General features: G+C 39.6%; 1 protein-coding gene across 1 annotated transcript; it reads right to left on the bottom strand.

Moving 5' to 3' along the window:
- Nucleotides 1–645: 645 nt before the first annotated feature.
- On the bottom strand, nt 646–18,666 carry LOC127429115 (potassium channel subfamily K member 4-like). Its single transcript, XM_051677926.1, has 8 exons — nt 18,534–18,666; nt 8,154–8,277; nt 7,712–7,973; nt 6,741–6,855; nt 6,461–6,621; nt 4,866–5,052; nt 1,635–1,777; nt 646–1,293 (listed from the first exon to the last, which is right to left on the bottom strand). Exons 3-8 carry the CDS (start codon nt 7,898–7,900, stop codon nt 670–672), a joined length of 1,419 nt encoding a protein of 472 aa, XP_051533886.1. The 5' UTR covers nt 7,901–7,973; nt 8,154–8,277; nt 18,534–18,666; the 3' UTR covers nt 646–669.
- Between the last annotated feature and the right edge of the window lie 334 nt (nt 18,667–19,000).

Below are 19,000 nucleotides of genomic sequence, written 5' to 3'. Positions count from 1 at the left end.
TGGTTCATCCAAAAATGAAAAATGATGTGATCATTTAACACAAAAGCAGATGACAACATGAGGGTCAGTAAATGATAGCAGAGTTCAGAATTTTCATTTTTGGGTGAACTATCCCTTCAAAATCTGCATCCTCCAAATGGAAGGTGTCATTCCTTTATTGTCAAGTTATGAAAAAAGGAAAGGAGCAAAAGGCACACAGCATAAAACAGTAAATGAATCTGTACACAGCATGTGCAGTCACAATAATCAGAGAGTTTATCTGACTGCAAAACTGTCCATTATATGGCACTAAGAATCTAATCATGATTGACTTTCTGCATATGTAGTTATGAATAATGGTCATTTGACCACTATCTGATTACCCAATAAAACTTCTCACTCGTTCCTTCATGCTGAGTTGTCCAAGATGGGACCTGATCCTTTTTTCCCCATCTCATTTTAGGCACCCAGATAGTTTCAGACTTCACTGGTATCCGTATTCTTCTTTTTTTGCTATAGGCAAGAGTCCCAGTAAAATCTGAGAATAATTTAAGGTGCCTTCACAGTAAAGCACAGCATACCCTAATGCTAGCAGTAGCAAAACTTTATTCCAGTGACACATATTACATGTCAAAGAGGAGGACCGAGGCTTTTTTGAGGAATAACAAACCCCATGAACAACTTGCTTGCTCACAGCTTCAGTGGAGAGGGGTCTTTTTGCTGAATGTCTCCATTTGGCTTAATATCCTCTAGTTCAGCTGGAATGGTTTTGATAGACTTGGGTGTCTGTGGATCCTTTTTCCAGTGTCTCCTTTGACGTCTTCTTTTGGGCTTGTCTTTAGAAACCGGATTGGATTCAGGTACATCCAGGAGTGGATCCAGGTGAATCTTCCCACTCACCGCATCTGAGGACTCGTCAATGTAGGCAAGATTTTCCCCAAAGTAATCCAAGGGCTGAGAGATAATGGGATCTTTGGCCATGTTTGTGGCTTTGGGCTTTTCCTCTTTCTCTATATCTTTGAAGACCCCTACCTCCGGGACCTGTTTTGTCTCTGTCACCTCTGACTCAGTCTCAGAGCTGCCCTCTGACTTGTCGGACGAGTAAGAGCTGGATTCTGATTCATTCTCCCCCCTTCCATCCTCTCCACCTCCACCCGATACACTCTGGCTGTTGCTGCGTCTGTGGCGCCTGTGGCGCCGCTTTCGCCTGGTACGCTTGAAAGGATCTTCCAGTTTTCCAGCTATGTTAAAATCCACGGACATGTTCTGAATGTTCTGGGTCCAGTCTGAGGCATGTGCCCTCAACTCCTCCATCTGAGAGCAGAAAGTAGGGCAGGAGAAATGGAAAGGCTTGAGAATTATGGAGAGATTTGTATATCACACAGAGCAGAATGATAGAAATTTGATTTCAGACTTCAGACTTCAGGTTAATAGGAGTTGTTGAAATGAATTATGGATGTGAAGGAAAATGGAAGGAAGGTAATCATGAAGATAGAAGGGATGGGAATTGAGAGAAGCATTAATAATCTGATTTCCGTTGCAGTGTTGGAGAGATGCTCGGGGAGTTTAACCAGGCACTGCCCTTACTAAAAAATGGCATAACATATTTAGTATTTAAAAATTCATTTGAAATATTGATTTAATTGTAGGCTTACCTCAGCACGGGTTTTTTTTATAAGAACCAGAATCCAGTTCCCAATCATGGAAAGAATGGACACAAAGTAGGCTAAACCAAACAAAATCCAGAACCAGACCAGAGGCTTGTACCAATTATCTTGACCCTCATCACCACCATTACCTGATGGACAGGAAATTCATGAAACAAAGAAAGAGTGACTCAGTGACTGGAATCAAGTATATGTTTCTTGTACAGTCAGGGATGGACTGGCCAATGGGAGCACTGGGTCATCTTATGGCTGGCGATCAAAATTTAGCTGAGGTGTGTCATTTCTGTGACACTGGTGTCATCTAATATAGTTTTTCAAGCATTTCATAGCATTTTTTGTTAAGGGCATGGTTTTTGGTTTTCTGCTCAAATTAAAAATTTCTATATTTCTTCCTTATTTATTGTCGCACACCCTTCTGCTGTCACAGAAACACTAACAGATGTATATACATTCATATTTGAAATGTTTTATACATATTACTTTAGCGCAAATAATGTACTTAAAAGTAATTACTTTATTTGAAAGTCAGTAACTGTAATCTGATTACAAGAATTTAAAATGTCATGTATTACACTACTTTTTAGACTAAAAAGTAATTATATTACATTAACTAATTACTTTGTAATTGGATAAACCCAACGCTGGGTGAGGTATGTTTAGCATTGCTAGTCACTTTGTAATTTCTGCTCTAGCACTGAAAATCTCAGTCAGAATGTACTGCTAAATAATGTAGGAAATGGAGCCACCATTGATATATCAATCAACACATTTAACATCAGTCCCCAGCAGTCAGAAAACTGCAATGGCTGTTTTTTTATGCAAGGTTTCATTAAAGAAACTGCCCCAGTGGGTCGCTGGGTAATTTGGGCCAGCGCGTTGCTGTGCAAGAACTGGCCTGTCCTACAGGCGATATAGGCGGCCGCCCTGGGCTCCAACATGCCAGTGCGGACCCATTACAAAGTGAATACTATAAAAAATCTGCAAGGTGAAGATAATACAGTGGCTTTTATTTTGAAAAACTGAAATGACTCTTATTTTGAAATTACTTACACATCATAGTGCATTTCCTCTAAATAATCAGAAAATGACAAATAACCGCATGTTACAACAAATACAATAACAGCAGCGTTTATAAAATCTGCAAACAGTAAAACTATGAGCAGTAGGCTACTTAGTCATTTGCATAATTTATTCATACCGCAGGGAGCTGAAGTGCTGCTTGCTGAATAATGACAAAAATGCAGAAAATAAGTCATGAAAAATATTGCTTTGTGGTTATTTGAGTCTTTGAGGCTCACTTTGTTTAAAGGATAACAGAAACAGTGCTCGTCAAAGCATAGGGCTTTTCACTTTTTCTCAAGAATAATATAGGGAAGGAATTAAAACACTGCAGGTATAAAAACGCAACAAACTCACATAGAGTGACAATATGAGCAATTCATCTGCTAAATATCTCCAAAGTTCTACACTTTAAGAGGTAAGTTTATTTTGTTTTACATATATTTATATTTGTTTATATTTATATATGTACATATTCTGGCCAACTTTGTTTAAAAAATGTTTTTTTAAAATAAACATTTACACATTTAAGTGAATAATTGACATGAAATTTTAAGCATTGTCATCAGTGTCCTGCTGTGTGACACTTTCTTCATCTAACTATTTGAAACAACATTTTATGATCTTGTATAGCTATATATATATATACATATATAATATATTATTATTATACTTGTTGTTTCCTCAACCTCATATTAACTAAGACAATAGTTTATTTGCACTTCTAGAAAAAAGTTGAAAGGTGATTAAGATCTTTAAAAACTTTGAAGAAATGCTGACTTGTCACAGCACCTAAAATACGCACTTTCCCTTGTATTTTCATGTACATCTGTATGTTGGGAATAAAGTTTTCAGACATGCCATTTGTCTGAGCTTTAAAGTGCTTATTTTAGTGCTTTCTCTAAAAAAATCCACTCATCACATTTACAGTGGTTTTATATGTTTTAAAGTTATGAATTTTTTTGCACTGTGTGACCCATTGTCACGACTAGCAGTCAATAGAAATGTCTTTTTTTTTTTTTTTTATAAAAATACTGAAATTGGGCCAGAAAATGTAATCAATGTGCATGTGTTATAGTGTGGTGTGTTGCGGGCCGGGTTTGGTGGGCCGCTCTGGGCCAGAAAGTCCACTTTTTAGTCCCAGTCCGCCCCTAGAAACTGTCATGGGGAAAGTAAGTCTTCAGTAAAGGCTAACCTCTTATTGGGGAAGTCAAAAGCCAAGAGAGATGCTTACAGAATTGAGTCTTAATCACTTTGACATTTCAGCCTGATCTCACAGTCAATTTGAAAACAGTAGGCTGACTTTTCTTGAGCGAACCGAAATACGAAACACTGCCCCCAGTGGCCGAATCATAAAGTTTTTTTGAAGGTAAGGGAACGTGTGAGCTCAAGTTTCAGGATGAAATGTCTACAAAATGGCAGCAAAAGTATGTTGTAAAGTGAGCTGTTTTTAGCTGTAAATTATGTAATACAGTGAAGAGGAATGCATAACTCTACCCACAAACCCTAACCTCACTGTCAATGGAGTGAAAATGTAATCTTAGAGGGAAAATGGAATATCCAAATTGCACTTGTCACAGATTATGCAAACACGATTACTTTCTTGGTTTTAACATGGAAAGTGAACCCAGGTCTCCCACGCAGCTGGAGCAACGTGCTAACATTTGCATCACAGGAGAAGGTAAATGCAACTGAACCGATGGGAGATGGTGCTAGACAGTGACTGCATAATGTTGCTGATGCCAGGGTGCTGGAACATTCAGAAACAACATGCCGACTTCCTGTGTGCTCATGTTGGATATTTTAAAATTAAAATGCGAGCTACTTATTAAACAATAGTTGCCAGGGGGGCCTGGGTAGCTCAGTGGTAAAGACGCTGGCTACCACCCCTGGAGTTCGCTAGTTCCCAGAGTGTGCTGAGTGACTCTGCGTCTCCATGGCAACGTGCTCAACAAGCCACGTGATAAGATGCGCGGGTTGACGATCTCAGACGCAGAGGCAACTGGGATTCGTCCTCCGCCACCCGGACTGAAGCGAATCACTACGTGACCATGAGGACTTAAAAGCACATTGGGAATTGGCCATTCCAAATTGGGAGAAAAAAACAACAAAAAAAACAATAGTTGCCAAGTGAGGAAACAAACTTTTATCCAGTGGTACCTGCAACATAGTCTCCAAAGCCCACAGTAGTGAGGGTGATAACCACAAAATAGGCAGATTCTAGCAGAGTCCATTTTTCCACCTTCTGGAAGACTAAAATTGGCACAAAGACGAAGAGAACACAGCCCAGCATGATGGACAGCACAGCGGTGATGACACGCACGATGGTTGGGCTCACCTTCCACTTCTGAATGGAAAAGATAAAGAAGACTGAAGAAAAAAAGATACTGAGAAGCTTGAAATGAATTAATGCAACAAAAGTTTTGCTGAAAAATAGTAAATGCAAAACACTTAATGTAAATGCTAAACCAACTTGAAAAACAATATTTTTTAAGTTTCTATTATTTGTAAAAATAATAAAGGTTTTACCCAGATCATTAAAGGAATAGTTCACCCAAAAATGAAAATTTGCTGATAATTTACTCACCCTCAGGCCATCCAAGATGTATCTGAGTTTCTCTCTTCATCAAAACAGAATTTAAGACTTTTAGGATTTCACTTCAGGCCTCCTCCTCTAAACAATGCAAGTGAATGTCCTCCATTTTTTGATGGTCCAAAATGCATATTTAGGGTGCATCAAAATGATCCACACGACTCCAGTCGACAAATAAAGTTTTTCTGAATGCAAACGATTGATTATTTTTAGAAACAAAACAATACTTATATACTTTTTAACTACAAATGTTCACTTCTGTACATCTTTGTGAAGTGCGCTCATGAGAGGGATGACGTAAGCTCGTTGTTAAGGTCACGCGTCACGTGGAGGAGGCAGGAAGCATTGTTTACATTGTTTTTTTTTTCATTATTATTATTTGGAAATGATTTTTTATTTTATTTTATATTGTTTTGAAATTGTTTTGGACTGTTTTGGTTTGTGAACGGCGCTTGGTCTGTGCTCTGTGCAAGTTTCTCTTGTAAACAATGATGCACTTCCTGACTCCTCCTCCACGTGATGCGTGACCTTAACAACAAGCTTACGTCATCCCTCTCATGAGCGCACGTCACAGAGATGTACGGAAGCTAACATTTGTAGTTAAAAAGTATATATGTATTGTTTTGTTTCTAAAAATAATCAATCGTTTGGGTTCAGAAGAACTTTATTTGTCGACTGGGGTCGTGTGGATCATTTTGATGCACACTAAATATGCATTTTGGACCGTCAAAAAATGGAGGACATTCACTTGCATTGTTTAGAGGAGGAGGCCTGAAATGAAATCCTAAAAGTCTTAAATTCTGTTTTGATGAAGAAAGAAACTCAGATACATCTTGGATGGCAAGTAAATTATCAGCAAATGTTCATTTTTGGGTGAATTATTCCTTTAAGTGAACACTTTCTCTGTAAATGTGGTAAAGGGATAGTTTGACCAAAAATGAAAATCCTGTCATCATGGAACACTAAAGGAGATGTTGGCAGAATGACAACCTCAGTCAACTGAAACTAACATACTGCCAAACATCTCTTTTTGTGTTCCACGGAAGAAAGAAATACATATTGGTTTAGACATGAAGTTGAGTAAATGCAGATTTCATTTTTTGTTAACCCATCACTTTAATGATTGAAATGTGAGATCATGTTTATCATCATCTCCATTTACCCATAAAAGAGCTTCAACTTTAGCAATGGCATTGCTCAGCGAAGTCCCCAGACGATCTCCTGCAGCACCAAGAAGAAACCCAAACAAGGGAATACCCACCAACGTATACCAGATACAGAAGAACTGACCCCACGTTGTCTTTGGAGAGATGTTCCCATAACCTGGACCACAGACAAACACTCACTGTGATCTGAGGACAGATATTTTTAGACATCTCACAGTGCCAATGTTCCCAAGAATGAAGAAGGTGTGCTCAGCCAGTGATGTGTCAATCCCATACCAATGGTAGTGACAATGGTGCCACAGAAGAAGAAAGCACTGGCCAGGTCCCAACTAGTGCTGAATGTGGCATTGCTGCTGGGCTGAACTCCAACACTGATAGCATCTGCCACTTTCTATATGGAAACAAAGGAATATAGAAACAATGTATTATTCAGAGGACAACTATATTGCTAAAAGGTTGCTCTTTAAATCCAGTAGATTTAAAGGAGATCTCAGTTATGTTTTATCTTTTTCTGTGATGTTTCTCATTAAATTCCTTCGAAGAAATACAAATTAACACGAATGACACTGTTGTTGAAATTCAGTAGGATTATATAGTTTATTGTAGATATCATAGCTCAGATAATTCGGTTTTGGTGGTATTCATGAGAAATATATTAGTTCATATTGAAATCTCTTGACTTGATTGATCGGAACACAGTTTATGACATTGTTAAGATCTCTTCTGTATCTCTAAAGGAGACAAATGTGAGGTTACATAGGCCTTTTTTCTCAGGAGAAAAATCTGAGAAACAGATGAAATTGGAAAAGTCTCCATGTGTTATCAATTTAATCTCATTGCTGTCATGGAGAAATAAATGAAATATTAAAGGGATAGTTCACCCAAAAATCTAAAATTTTTTTAATCATTATTTACTTACCCTCTTGTTGTTCCAAACCCATATGACTTTCTTCCTTCCTTAGAACACAACTTGATGTAATGAGTAAACGATGACAGAATTTTCAGTTTTGGGTTAACTATCCCTTTAAACAGATTTCATTTGTGATTTTTCAATCCTATAGGTAGACATAAAAAACTTTCTGAAAATAATGAGAATATGCTATTCTGTTGTACTATGTTTTCAATGTACAACAGAAAGTCAGTGTATCCAATAACATATCAAATATTCTTGAGAGGGCATTTGAAGCTAATGTTTGCCAGACAATAGGATTTTTCCTTAAAGTTGTGTCATGTATACAGTAACTTACATTTAAAAACGTGTCCAGATGTTTATGGTTCACACAGGTGTTGTTGCCTAGAAACTCTTGAAGGGTGTTTTGCAGTTGGACGTGGTGGGCTTCCTGATATGGGGTCTCAAGTGCATTGAACACCAGTGCCCCCATCACTAAGTACAGGAGCACCCCAGTCAAGATCAGTGCAAGGGTGGAGCCATGCATGATTGACTGTCTACTGGAGTCTGTCTGTTTCTTTTAGTTTCTGCAACTGGAGTGTGTCCTTTTTGGTATGGGACTGCAAAACCAGTCACATCCATTAAGAGAATTGCAAGCACTTGATCATAAAAGCTTAACCATGTCCACATAAGAATTTTTACCAATGATTGTGGTCAAATCCATTATAGCTTCAATATTAGTCTTGGTGTAATTAGTGTTGGTGTCGGAATTTCATTAAGAAAAACTTAAAACCACAAACCTTTCTTTTTCCTCCTTCCTTTTCCAGCTTTTCCAGCTCAGTCTGTGGCAGTGGCTAAGGATAGAGTCTCTGAATCCGTAACCATGTGGAAACCTCTCGTCCTCGCAATCTAATTGAAGGGACACTGAGGGGACAAGTGTATTGAAAAGGAGGTACACCATGTGGATATTAAAGTCAAGTTCATAATATACACTGAATGAAGATTGGTATACGTTTGCATAACAACATATTCCAAACCATTTACAGTGGCCCAAATTAGTATTTTGAACGCATTAGTCACACTAAAAAATGTATGAATCCATTGCATTTGATAACTATAATTTTTTTATTGAAATCATACCAAGGAGATAGCACAGGAGAGTCAGATAAAAAAATAAATAAATGGGAATAGCAGTTGTATACATATAATACAAATAGCACAAAATGTCAAGTAAACAGTAACATACAGTACATAAAATGAGCAGATATGCAAAGTTTGAACTTTGATGTTGGCTTGTCTGACAGACAGACAGACAGACAGACAGTTGAACAATGCCTATTGCTTAATAGTTTGAAACCTGTTTTTGTGAAATGTTTTAAATAGACACATTTAAATGTGAATAAATAAACCTATTTATAAATGGACAAATAAATAAACACATTTAAATGTGTTTATTTAATTCATGTTTTAAAATGTACTTATATTTAGCAATAAAACAGCACATTAATAAGTCGTTTTTAAATGCACTTTTTAAATTGTGTTTTAAAAAGCATTCGGCAATTGCTTTTCTTCATTCATTTGCCAGTTGCTTTTCTTCATCCATTTGACAATTGCTTCTCTTTTTTGTTTTCCTTTCCTTTTCCATTTGTCAATCCATACTTGCTGAAGCCCAGGAGTGCTATTTGAATAAATAAGTCAATTTATAAATGGACAAATAAAAAGTCTGTTATTTTAAATTGTGCATTAATAAATCATATTTATTTCATGTTTCAAATGTCATTAAATGTAGCTATAAATTAGTACATTAATGAGTCTTTTAAATTAACTTTTTAGTGCACTTTAAAAGCACATTTAAAATTGCATTTTAAAAAGGTATTTGGCAATTGCTTTTCTTAATCCATTTGCCAGTTGTCACGGATTCACCAGGCTCTCTCGCCACACACACACAGCCTTCCCTCTTTCCCGGATACTAATCACCTGCACCTGTCTCACATCACCACGCTAATCAGCTCCCTACATAAGCCACACTCACTCCTCAGTCGATGTCTGGTCTCCCATGGAATACAGACTCACTTACCTGCTACATACCTGTTCTCCAGCAAAGTCTTCAAAGTTCCACTCCAGCAATATCCAATGATTTCTCCAAGGTTCCTCTCCAATGTTTCCAACAATCTGCTTCCCCTGTTTCTCCTCTCCTCGTGTCCCTGTCTGATGTTTGTGAGTGTGGCTCATCAAGGACTTTCACTTCCTATATGAACACAGACTGTTATCAGTATACTGCTCATCATTTACTGTTCAACATCTTCTGATTGATACTCACCTGTTTACTTAAACTGTGTGTTTAATAAATACCTGCCTTTGGGTTCAAACATCATCTTCGAGTCTGGGTTTCCGTTACAGAAGACTAGACCTGCCAAAATCATGAACCCAGCAGGTATAACACCACCGGATCCATTTCATGAGCTGGTAGACGCTCTCCGTCGTGCACTTACCCCTCCGGTTAACCCCGCTGCACCAGAGATCACAAACAGCACTCCCTCCCTCCGCTTCTTCTGCTATTCTGCCAGTTCCATGGTCAATCCAGCACTATACTCAGGATCAGCGGAGGCCTGCAGCGGCTTTCTTCTCCAATGTTCACTCGCCCTAGAGATGCAGCCGCATCATTTCCGCACCGAGCGGTTAAAATTTCATTCATTATCTCTCTGCTTGCAGGAAGAGCGTTGCAGTGGGTTCAATCTCTCTGGGAACAAAACAGTCCAGTCACTCAGTCGCTTGAGAGCTTCATTAAACACTTCAAGGAAGTTTTTGGATGCCCTGCAGGAGATTCATCTATCAGCGAACTTTATAACTTTATAATCTCCTTCAAGGTAGAAGTTCAATTAATGACTATGCTCTCAGATTTCATACACTAGCTGCTTCCAGCAGATGGAATGAGCCCGCTCTTCTCACAAGCTACCGTCAGAGACTCTAACCGAGGCTGCGGCTGCATCTCTCCACTTATGACAATTCAATGGGGCTAGAGCGTTTCATCCAACTCTCCATCCACGTGGCCAACAGAATGAAAGCCTGCCTGAACGAACTACCTGCCCTGCAGCCTCCGCCTGTTCTGCACCAACAGCCTTCTCTCCGCTCTCCAGAACCAGACAGTGAACCTATGCAAGTGGATGCCTTTTGGTTGTCCTCGACAGAGCGCTAACGGCAGCTGACCCAGCGATTATGCTTGTATTGCAGTGGAGGGGTACACGTCATCTCTGCATGTCCCATTCGTACCACATGCCCACTGGTGAGTCACGTTAACACTCCTAATGTCAGTTATTCACCATTATTAACCAGTGTGACGCTTACTGCCTTTGGTCTGTCACTTACAGTATCCGCTCTCCTCGACACTGGATCAGCCGGCAACTTCATCTCTGGTGCACTGTGCTGCCAGTTGCAGCTCCAAAAGAGACCCTGTTAGTCCAACTTCAAGATTCACTCCATAATCGGCAAACCTCTGGGCAGAGGAGTCATCTGTCACTGTGTTGTTCCTGTCAAACTTCAAATCAAATGTTTGCATTATGAAGAAATCATTCTACTGGTTCTGGAGAGCTCTACAGCCAAAATCATTTTAGGACGTCCCTGGCTCATTCAACATTCTCCCGTTATCTCCTGGTCCACCAGAATCATCCTGAGGTGAGGGCCCCAATGTTTTCCTTCCTGCTTCCCCAATCGTCCTACTCCAAGACCCATGGCTTCAATCAAAAGATCTCCTCTTCTCCATCTCAATACCACCTCTGTCGAAAGTCCAACTAGTCAAACTTCTGTGGAAATACCACCCTGCTACTCCCACTTTCAGGATGTCTTCTGTCCCCAACGAGCCTCTCAACTACCTCCTCATAGATCATGGGACTGTGCAATAGACCTCCTACTGGGGAGCCAGTGCCCTGTGGTAAGATTCAGTTGTGCTCAAAAGTTTGCATACCCTTGGAGAATTGGTAATATATGTACTATTTTTAAAGAAAACATGAGTGAGCAGGCAAAACACATTTCTTTTATTTCTTATGGGATTCATATTCAACTGTAGGTTATAACAAAATGGCACAATCATAAAACAAAACATGGCAACAAAGAAAAAAATTAAATGAACCCTGTTCAAAAGTCTGCATACCCTTAGTTCTTAATACTGTGTATTGCCCCCTATAGCAGCAATGACAGCGTGCAGTCTTTTGTAATAGTTGTCTATGAGGCCCCAAATTCTTGCAGGTGGTATAGCTGCCCATTCGTCTTGGCAAAATGCCTCCAGGTCATGCAAAGTCTTTGGTCATCTTGCATGAACCGCACGTTTGAGATCTCCCCAGAGTGGCTCGATGATATTAAGGTAAGGAGACTGTGATGGCCACTCCAGAACCCTCAGCTTTTTCTGTTGTAACCACTGGAGGGTCAACTTGGCCTTGTGCTTAGGGTCATTGTTATGCTGGAAAGTCCAAGAGTGTCCCATGTGCAGCATTCGTGCAGAAGAATGCAAATTGTCTGCCAGTATTTTCTGAAAACATGCTGCATTCATCTTGCCATCAATTTTCACAAGATTCCCCATGCCTTTAGAGCTCACACACCCCCAAAACATCAGTGAGCCACCACCATGCTTCACAGTGGGGATGGTATTCTTTTCACTATAGGACTTGTTAACCCCTCTCCAAACATAGCGCTTATGTTTGTGACCATAAAGCTCTATTTTGGTCTCTTCACTCCAAATTACATTGTGCCAGAAGCTGTGAGGCGTGTCAAGGTGTTGTCGGGCATATTGTAACCAGGCTTTTTTGTGGCATTGGCACAGTAAAGGCTTCTTTCTGGCAACTCGACCATGCAGCTCATTTTTGTACAAGTATCATCATATTGTGCTCCTTGAAACAACCACACCATCTTTTTCCAGAGCAGCCTGTATTTCTCCTGAGGTTACCTGTGGGTTTTTCTTTGTATCCCGAACAATTCTTCTGGCAGTTGTGGCTGAAATCTTTCTTGGTCTACCTGACCATGGCTTGGTATCAAGAGGTTCCCGAATTTTCCACTTCTTAATAAGTGATTGAACAGTACTGACTGGCATTTTCAAGGCTTTGGATATCTTTTTATATCCTTTTCCATATTTATAAATTTCCATTACCTTGTTACGCAGGTCTTTTGACAGTTCCTTTCTGCTCCCCATGGCTCAGTATCTAGCCTGCTCAGTGCATCCAAGTGAGAGCTAACAAACTCATTGACTATTTATACACAGACACTAATTGCAATTTAAAAAGCCACAGGTGTGGGAAATTAACCTTTAATTTCCTTTTAAACCTGTGTGTGTCAGCTTGTGTGTCTGTAACAAGGCCAAACATTCAAGGGTATGTAAAATCTTGATCAGGGCCATTTGGCTGAGTTCTGTTATCATTATGATTTAAAAAGGAGCCAAACAACTATGTGATAATAAATGGCTTCATATGATCACTACCCTTAAATTAAAGACAGTTTTTTTTTTTTGTATGATCAGTCATATTTTCAAAATCTATGTTAAGATTTCACAATTTCTGCCAGGGTATGCAAACTTTTGAGCACAACTGTATATCCCCTCTCCATCCCAGAGCAAAAGGCCATGGAGGAGTATATTGAGGAGGCCCTCAACCAGGACTACATCCGGCCATCCACATCCCCTGCTGCTTCGAAGGATGAAGAAGGATGGAGGCCTGCGGCCATGCATAGATTATCGCTCCCTCAACAAGATTACTGTCAAGTTCCGCTATCCGCTTCCCATCGTCCCGGCAGCCTTGGAACTGTTGAGAGGAGCCACTATCTTCACCAAGCTGGACTTTCGCAGCGCGTACAACCTCATTCGGATCCGGAAGGGAGACGAATGGAAGACCACCTTTGTGACCCCTACAGGCCACTATGAATACCGGGTGATGCCATATGGCATGGTCAACGCCCCTTCTGTGTTCCAGGGGTTCATGAATGAGGTGTTCCGGGAGTACCTCCATCGGTTCGTCCTGATCTACACTGATGACATTCTGGTGTACTCCCGGAACAAGACCGACCACATTCAACATGCCGCGCTTGTGTTGGAAAAGCTGAGGAAATTCCATCTTCCAATCCAGACGTTACCACCAGAAGAGCCACACTGATGCCTGGAGATCTTCAACTCCTGTTTACCAGCCCGGGCAGAAGGTGTGTCTCTCCACGAGGGACATCAGGCTGTGCCTCCCATGTAAAAACCTAAGTCCCTGTTACAATGGTCCCTTCACCATCATGAAACAAATAAATCCAGTCACATACCAACTCCAACTCCCACCTCAATATTGTATTCACTCTACATTCCACGTCTCCCTGTTGAAACCTCACCACCCATCTCTCTCTCCTCAATCCACAGAACCTGGTCCGGTTGACAAACCCCCCCTGCCGCTGATCCTGGAAGACAGACCTGTCTACATCTTGGACTCCCGGCACCACAGAGGTCATCTCGTGTACCTCGTGGACTGGGAAGGCTACGGTCTTGAAGAAAGATCATGGGTACCTCGAGACGACATCCTGGATCTGACCCTGCTCACCAACTTCCACGACACTCATCGGGAGGTCCGTGGAGGGGGGGGTAATGCCACGGATTCACCAGGCTCTCTCGCCACACATACACAGCCTTCCCTCTCTCCCGAATACTAATCACCTGCACCTGTCTCATCACCACGCTAATCAGCTCCCTACATAAGCCACACTCACAACTCAGTCGATGTCTGGTCTCCCATGGAATACAGACTCACTTACATGCTACTTACCTGTTCTCCAGTGAAGTCTTCAAAGTTCCACTCCAGCGATATCCAACGATTTCTCCAAGGTTCCTCTCCAATGTTTCCCACGATCTGTTTCCCGTGTTTTTCATCTTCTCATGTCCCCGTCTGATGTTTGTGAGTGTGGCTCATCAAGGACTCTCACTTCCTATATGAACACAGACTGTTATCAGTATACTGCTCATCATTTACTGTTCAACACCTTCTGATTGATACTCACCTGTTTACTTAAACTGTGTGTTTAATAAATACCTGCCTTCGGGTTCAAACATCATCTTTGAGTCTGGGTTTCTGATGCACAAATGGCTTTTCTTTTCCGTTTTTCTTTTCCTTTTCTTTCTCCAATTGAAAATCGAGTTTAAAAAATGCCATTGGACTGTTGATTCGTGGAGGCAACTAATGAACTTTTGACTCAGTTATAAGACACTCCCTCTCTCCCACGTGCCACTGGAATAGGATGTAAGACGGCCTGTCATTGGACGATGGTATGAGCAGTTTACGTGATATTATTGGATCTGCGAATCCTGCGCATAAGAAACGGATGCAAAGCATATCAGAAATTAATGGTGGCTCGTTCACTGTTGCTGTGAAATGCTGAATACAGCCCTACATGAGCGTGCACAGTGATACATGTCCAGGATGGGAGCTGGTAATCGTGATGCTATCAACAGAACCAGCCTCCCGACCCACGACTGAAATGTGCAACAACTGCCATTTGTCTCACCATACTTCACCGCTTGAGGTACCGAGCCGATGAAGAATACCGCCAGATCCTGTGCTTAAGCAAATGCTTCTCTGCACTGCCTGACCTCACAGATATTCACCGGTTTCATTACTGTATGACCACTCTCTCTGCCATATATGTGAACAAAGCCCATATAATGTACCTTCTGTGCACTGTGAGATCATCGATCATAAGCACTGGGACACAATGTTTTGCTAAACTGTTTCTGTTTATAAAGCTAAATAATGTGTTACCTTTTGTTTACACAACCAGAAGGTTTTTTTTTCTTCCAGTAAAAGTTATGTTCAGTGACATGGTTTCATTTCACACAATTCTAGCAGTGAAGGAGTAAAACACTTGTTGGTTATTGCTTTTTTGAAAATTCCTGGCCTAAATCTTGGACATTACCTCAAACATCTTTATTGTTACGTTTAATGACATGATAACATGAAATAAATCTGAATTATTAATGCACAATTTTATTGTTAAATATAATAAAAATTTTAAACATGAATTAAATAAGCACATTCAAATGTGTCTTTTTATTTGACCATTTATACATTTATTTATTCAGTTTTATTTTAGTTTTTATTTACAAATTAATAGATTGATAATTTATTCCTTCATTCTTTTTTAATTGGCACTCCTGGGCTTCAGCTTGTATGGATTGACAAATGGCAAAAGAAAAGGAAAAGTCAAACAATAAAGAAAAGCAATTGGCAAATGGATGAAGAAAAGCAACTGGAAAATGGATGAAGAAAAGCAATTGCCAAATGCTTTTTAAAACGCAATTTAAAGGTGCATTTAAAAATGACTAATTAATTATCGGTTTTATTGCTAAATATAAGTACATTTTAAAACATGAATTAAATGTTAAATGTGTCTATTTATTTGTCCACTTATAAATTGGTTTATTTATTCACATTTTTATTTTCAAATTAATAGATTGATCATTTATTCCTTCATTCTTTTTTAAATGGCACTCCTGGGCTTCCATAAAAGTGTGCTGTTTCTTTAAAATAAATACCTCTTGGTTTGATATTCTGCCATTTAATGCAGATAAAAATGCAATAAAAAGGCATTTTTAAGTGTGTCTTGAGTGTCCAAATAATTTTTGGAGCCCTTGTATGGATTGCAATAAAATCTATTTAAAGACACGTTTGCTGATATAAAGGAAATTACTTTGATGGCATGCTGTCAAGATATAAAGCACAAAAGCCCTGGTGCTCAGCGTGAAGATGTTTAGAATGCTTTCCTAACTTTAAACAAATGTATTTTTGGCTTTTGATGGACTGCCTTACTGACAGGTATCACAATGTAGTTCTATTCTGTTTGTATAGATTGCCAGGTGACTCCAGTCATGTCACAGAGGTCACACCTTCACATGGTCCTGTTGCGAAACAAAACCATGTGTGGGTGAGACAGAACTCATCTGTCTTCAGTTGTTACTTAAGTGGAAGATGTGCCATGACTTATGAGCAGCAGCCACAGGACATTAACTACAGGCAGTGGTAGCTCAGTGGTTAAGGCTCTGGGTTACTGATCAGAAGGTTAGGAGTTCAAGCCCCAGCACTGCCAAGATGCCACTGTTGGGCCCTTGAGCAGGGCCCTTGACCCTATCTGCTCCAGGGGTGCTGTATCATGGCTGACCCTGCACTCTGACAAAAAGTATTTCACTGTATATGTGCAAATGTATAATGTGTGATAAAAAAATAAAAAAATTAACCAGCTGTTTGGTGAGTTGGGCTTAAAGACACACTGGTTGAATTCTTTATAAGAAGATGCCTGTGACCTGTCAGTACAGAAGAGGAACTCAACTACATGCTGAATCAAATTACAGACAGTTATAAGAAGCACTTTAGCACTTTATCAGTAGTGGATAAATGATTAGGAATAGCTTTGGCAGCTTAACAGTTATTGATCATAGCAAAGAAATTAGTTGATGTTGATAAGGTTTTTGTTGCTTACAGGTGAAGTATGTAATTTCTGGGCTTCAAGCGACTCCAAGTCCCCCATCTGCCATTAGTCATGCAAAAAGCATTTGTTGAGCCAATGTGGCAATATTGGGCTGCTGTGTGTTTGCTCAAACAAACGGTTTGATAGCGCCACAGAAACACAATATTTAAAACTTTTGAGCAAATCAGCCTGTGAATGGATTAATTATAGTTGACTGCATTTTAAGCTTGGATAGGAGAAAGTATTTTAACATTGAATACATTACACACTCAACCTTTTAGTGGAACCATTTTAGTGGTTTGTGGGATCAAAAGATTTAACAAAATTGATATTTTTGTTTTATAGTATCAAGGGAGATGTTTGTAATCCTATACACTCTGGGTTATATTGAGGGAATTATTTGTGTGTTTACGAGTCAGTGGCTAACTCTGCCTGTGTGTGTGTGTGGGCGGGTTTGGGTGGTTTACGAGGACTTTTTTTTAGGTTACAAACTGGTAAATACAATGGTATTATGCTATAAATGTGGTTTACATTTCTAGTGTCCCCATAATTCAAATCGCTTTAAAAACATACTAAATAATGTTTTTTTGAAAATGTAAATATGCAGGATTTTTTTTTGTGAGGGTTAGGTTTAGGGTTAGGGTTAGGGGATAGAATCTATAGTTTGTACAGTATAAAAATCATTATGTCTATGGAGAGTCCTCATAAGGATAGCCGCACTAACGTGTGTGTGTGTGTGTGTGTGTGTGTGTGTGAGAGAGAGAGAGAGAGAGAGAGAGAGAGAGAGAGAGAGAAAGAAAGAGAGACCCGAGAAGCTTCAGATGCCAGGAGGGGTAGATGTCTGTGGCAGTTATTGGGTTCAGAGTCTGATTCAGAGTGCATAAAGATCTGCTGACTGCATTGCTGCAAGCTCACTATGAAAAAGTGCTTGAGTGACTGAACAGGCAAATACTGTATAAAGACATTCAGGCTAATAGATGTACTGATTAATCAAGCCAGACCCAATCATATGAATTAATGAATAAACCCCTCACTCCAGTAAAAAATATATACATCTAATTCCACTCTGCGCAAGTCTAAGAAGATTTCATGGTGTGAACTTCCAATGCTTTTATATTTACTCTATATATTTGGTTACAATTGTACATTTCTGTTGTAATTCACTTGTTAATGACAAATGTCCAAAATATGGATCATTTTAGATCAGTTCAGTAAGAACATAGTAATGTCTTCATATGCATTAAACACATGACTTGATCATACATATAATATTATTGCTATACTGAGATTTGATTTATGCCATTTGAATTATTCCGATGTTTACACTATACTGGATAAGTCAAATATTTAAACTACTCCTTCAGTGTTCCATGGAAGAAGGAAAGTCATATGGGTTTGGAACAACATGAGTGTCAGTAATTATGGTTAGTAAATAATGAAAAAAAATGTCATTTTGGGTTTAAAATCCCTTAAAATATTTTACATTTCCATGCACAATAACTGAAATGGAGTATAACATTAAACATGCATGCAAAACACAGCCTAGATAAATCAGTTTGTCCAAAACTTCATACAAATCATCACAGAACCATGCAAAGAATAACTGATTCACATGCAGGAGTCTGACACTAATAGTTGCACTCACATTAGCATTATTAAAGAATGAATTAGGAGCAGATTCTTACACACAAACTCTAAAGCCTATCTCCCACCTCAGACATGGTCCTGCATGTCCAGAGTGCTGCAGCCGCAAACTGCAAGATTCCTTCCAGGCAGTCACTATAGAGGGTAAGTGTGTGTGTGTGTGTGTGTGTGTCTCAGAGAGAGACTGTTGCTGAGTGCCTAAAAATGAAAAGGTACTCAATCAGAGAGTGACCGTATGTGAGAGAGCCAGCATGTTTGTGGGGTTTGTGTGTGTGTGTATGTGTGTATGTGTGTATGTGAAAGAGGGTGGGATCTGAACAGCAGAGAAGGGCTGCTACAGCGATGGAGAGGGATGGAGAAAGAGAGACAGGAAATAGAGAAATATCGGGAGAAATAGAGAGGTAGAGAAAGGGTGAGGTCGATGCAGATATTGTAAAAAATCAGCTAATTGCAATTTCAGTTCTGAACACTCTTTTCCTGTTATTCCTCTTTTTTGTGTTTACCCCCAGTTCAGTTTAGCCCAGATTAATGTTAT

The sequence above is a fragment of the Myxocyprinus asiaticus genome, chromosome 38 (assembly GCF_019703515.2).
Source record: "Myxocyprinus asiaticus isolate MX2 ecotype Aquarium Trade chromosome 38, UBuf_Myxa_2, whole genome shotgun sequence".
NCBI lineage: Eukaryota > Metazoa > Chordata > Actinopteri > Cypriniformes > Catostomidae > Myxocyprinus > Myxocyprinus asiaticus.
Note: the sequence above shows the minus strand (reverse complement) of the source record. Positions and strands in the feature narration are given on the sequence as shown.

Bases quoted from the DNA above. Each gene is read 5' to 3' on its own strand.
- LOC127429115 (XM_051677926.1), bottom strand. From the start codon at position 7,900: ATGCATGGCTCCACCCTTGCACTGATCTTGACTGGGGTGCTCCTGTAC. The intron at 6,856-7,711 runs GTAAGTTACTGT...GTTTCCATATAG, and splicing joins ATCTGGACACGTTTTTAAAT to AAAGTGGCAGATGCTATCAG. The intron at 6,622-6,740 runs GTATGGGATTGA...TCTGTGGTCCAG, and splicing joins CACCATTGTCACTACCATTG to GTTATGGGAACATCTCTCCA.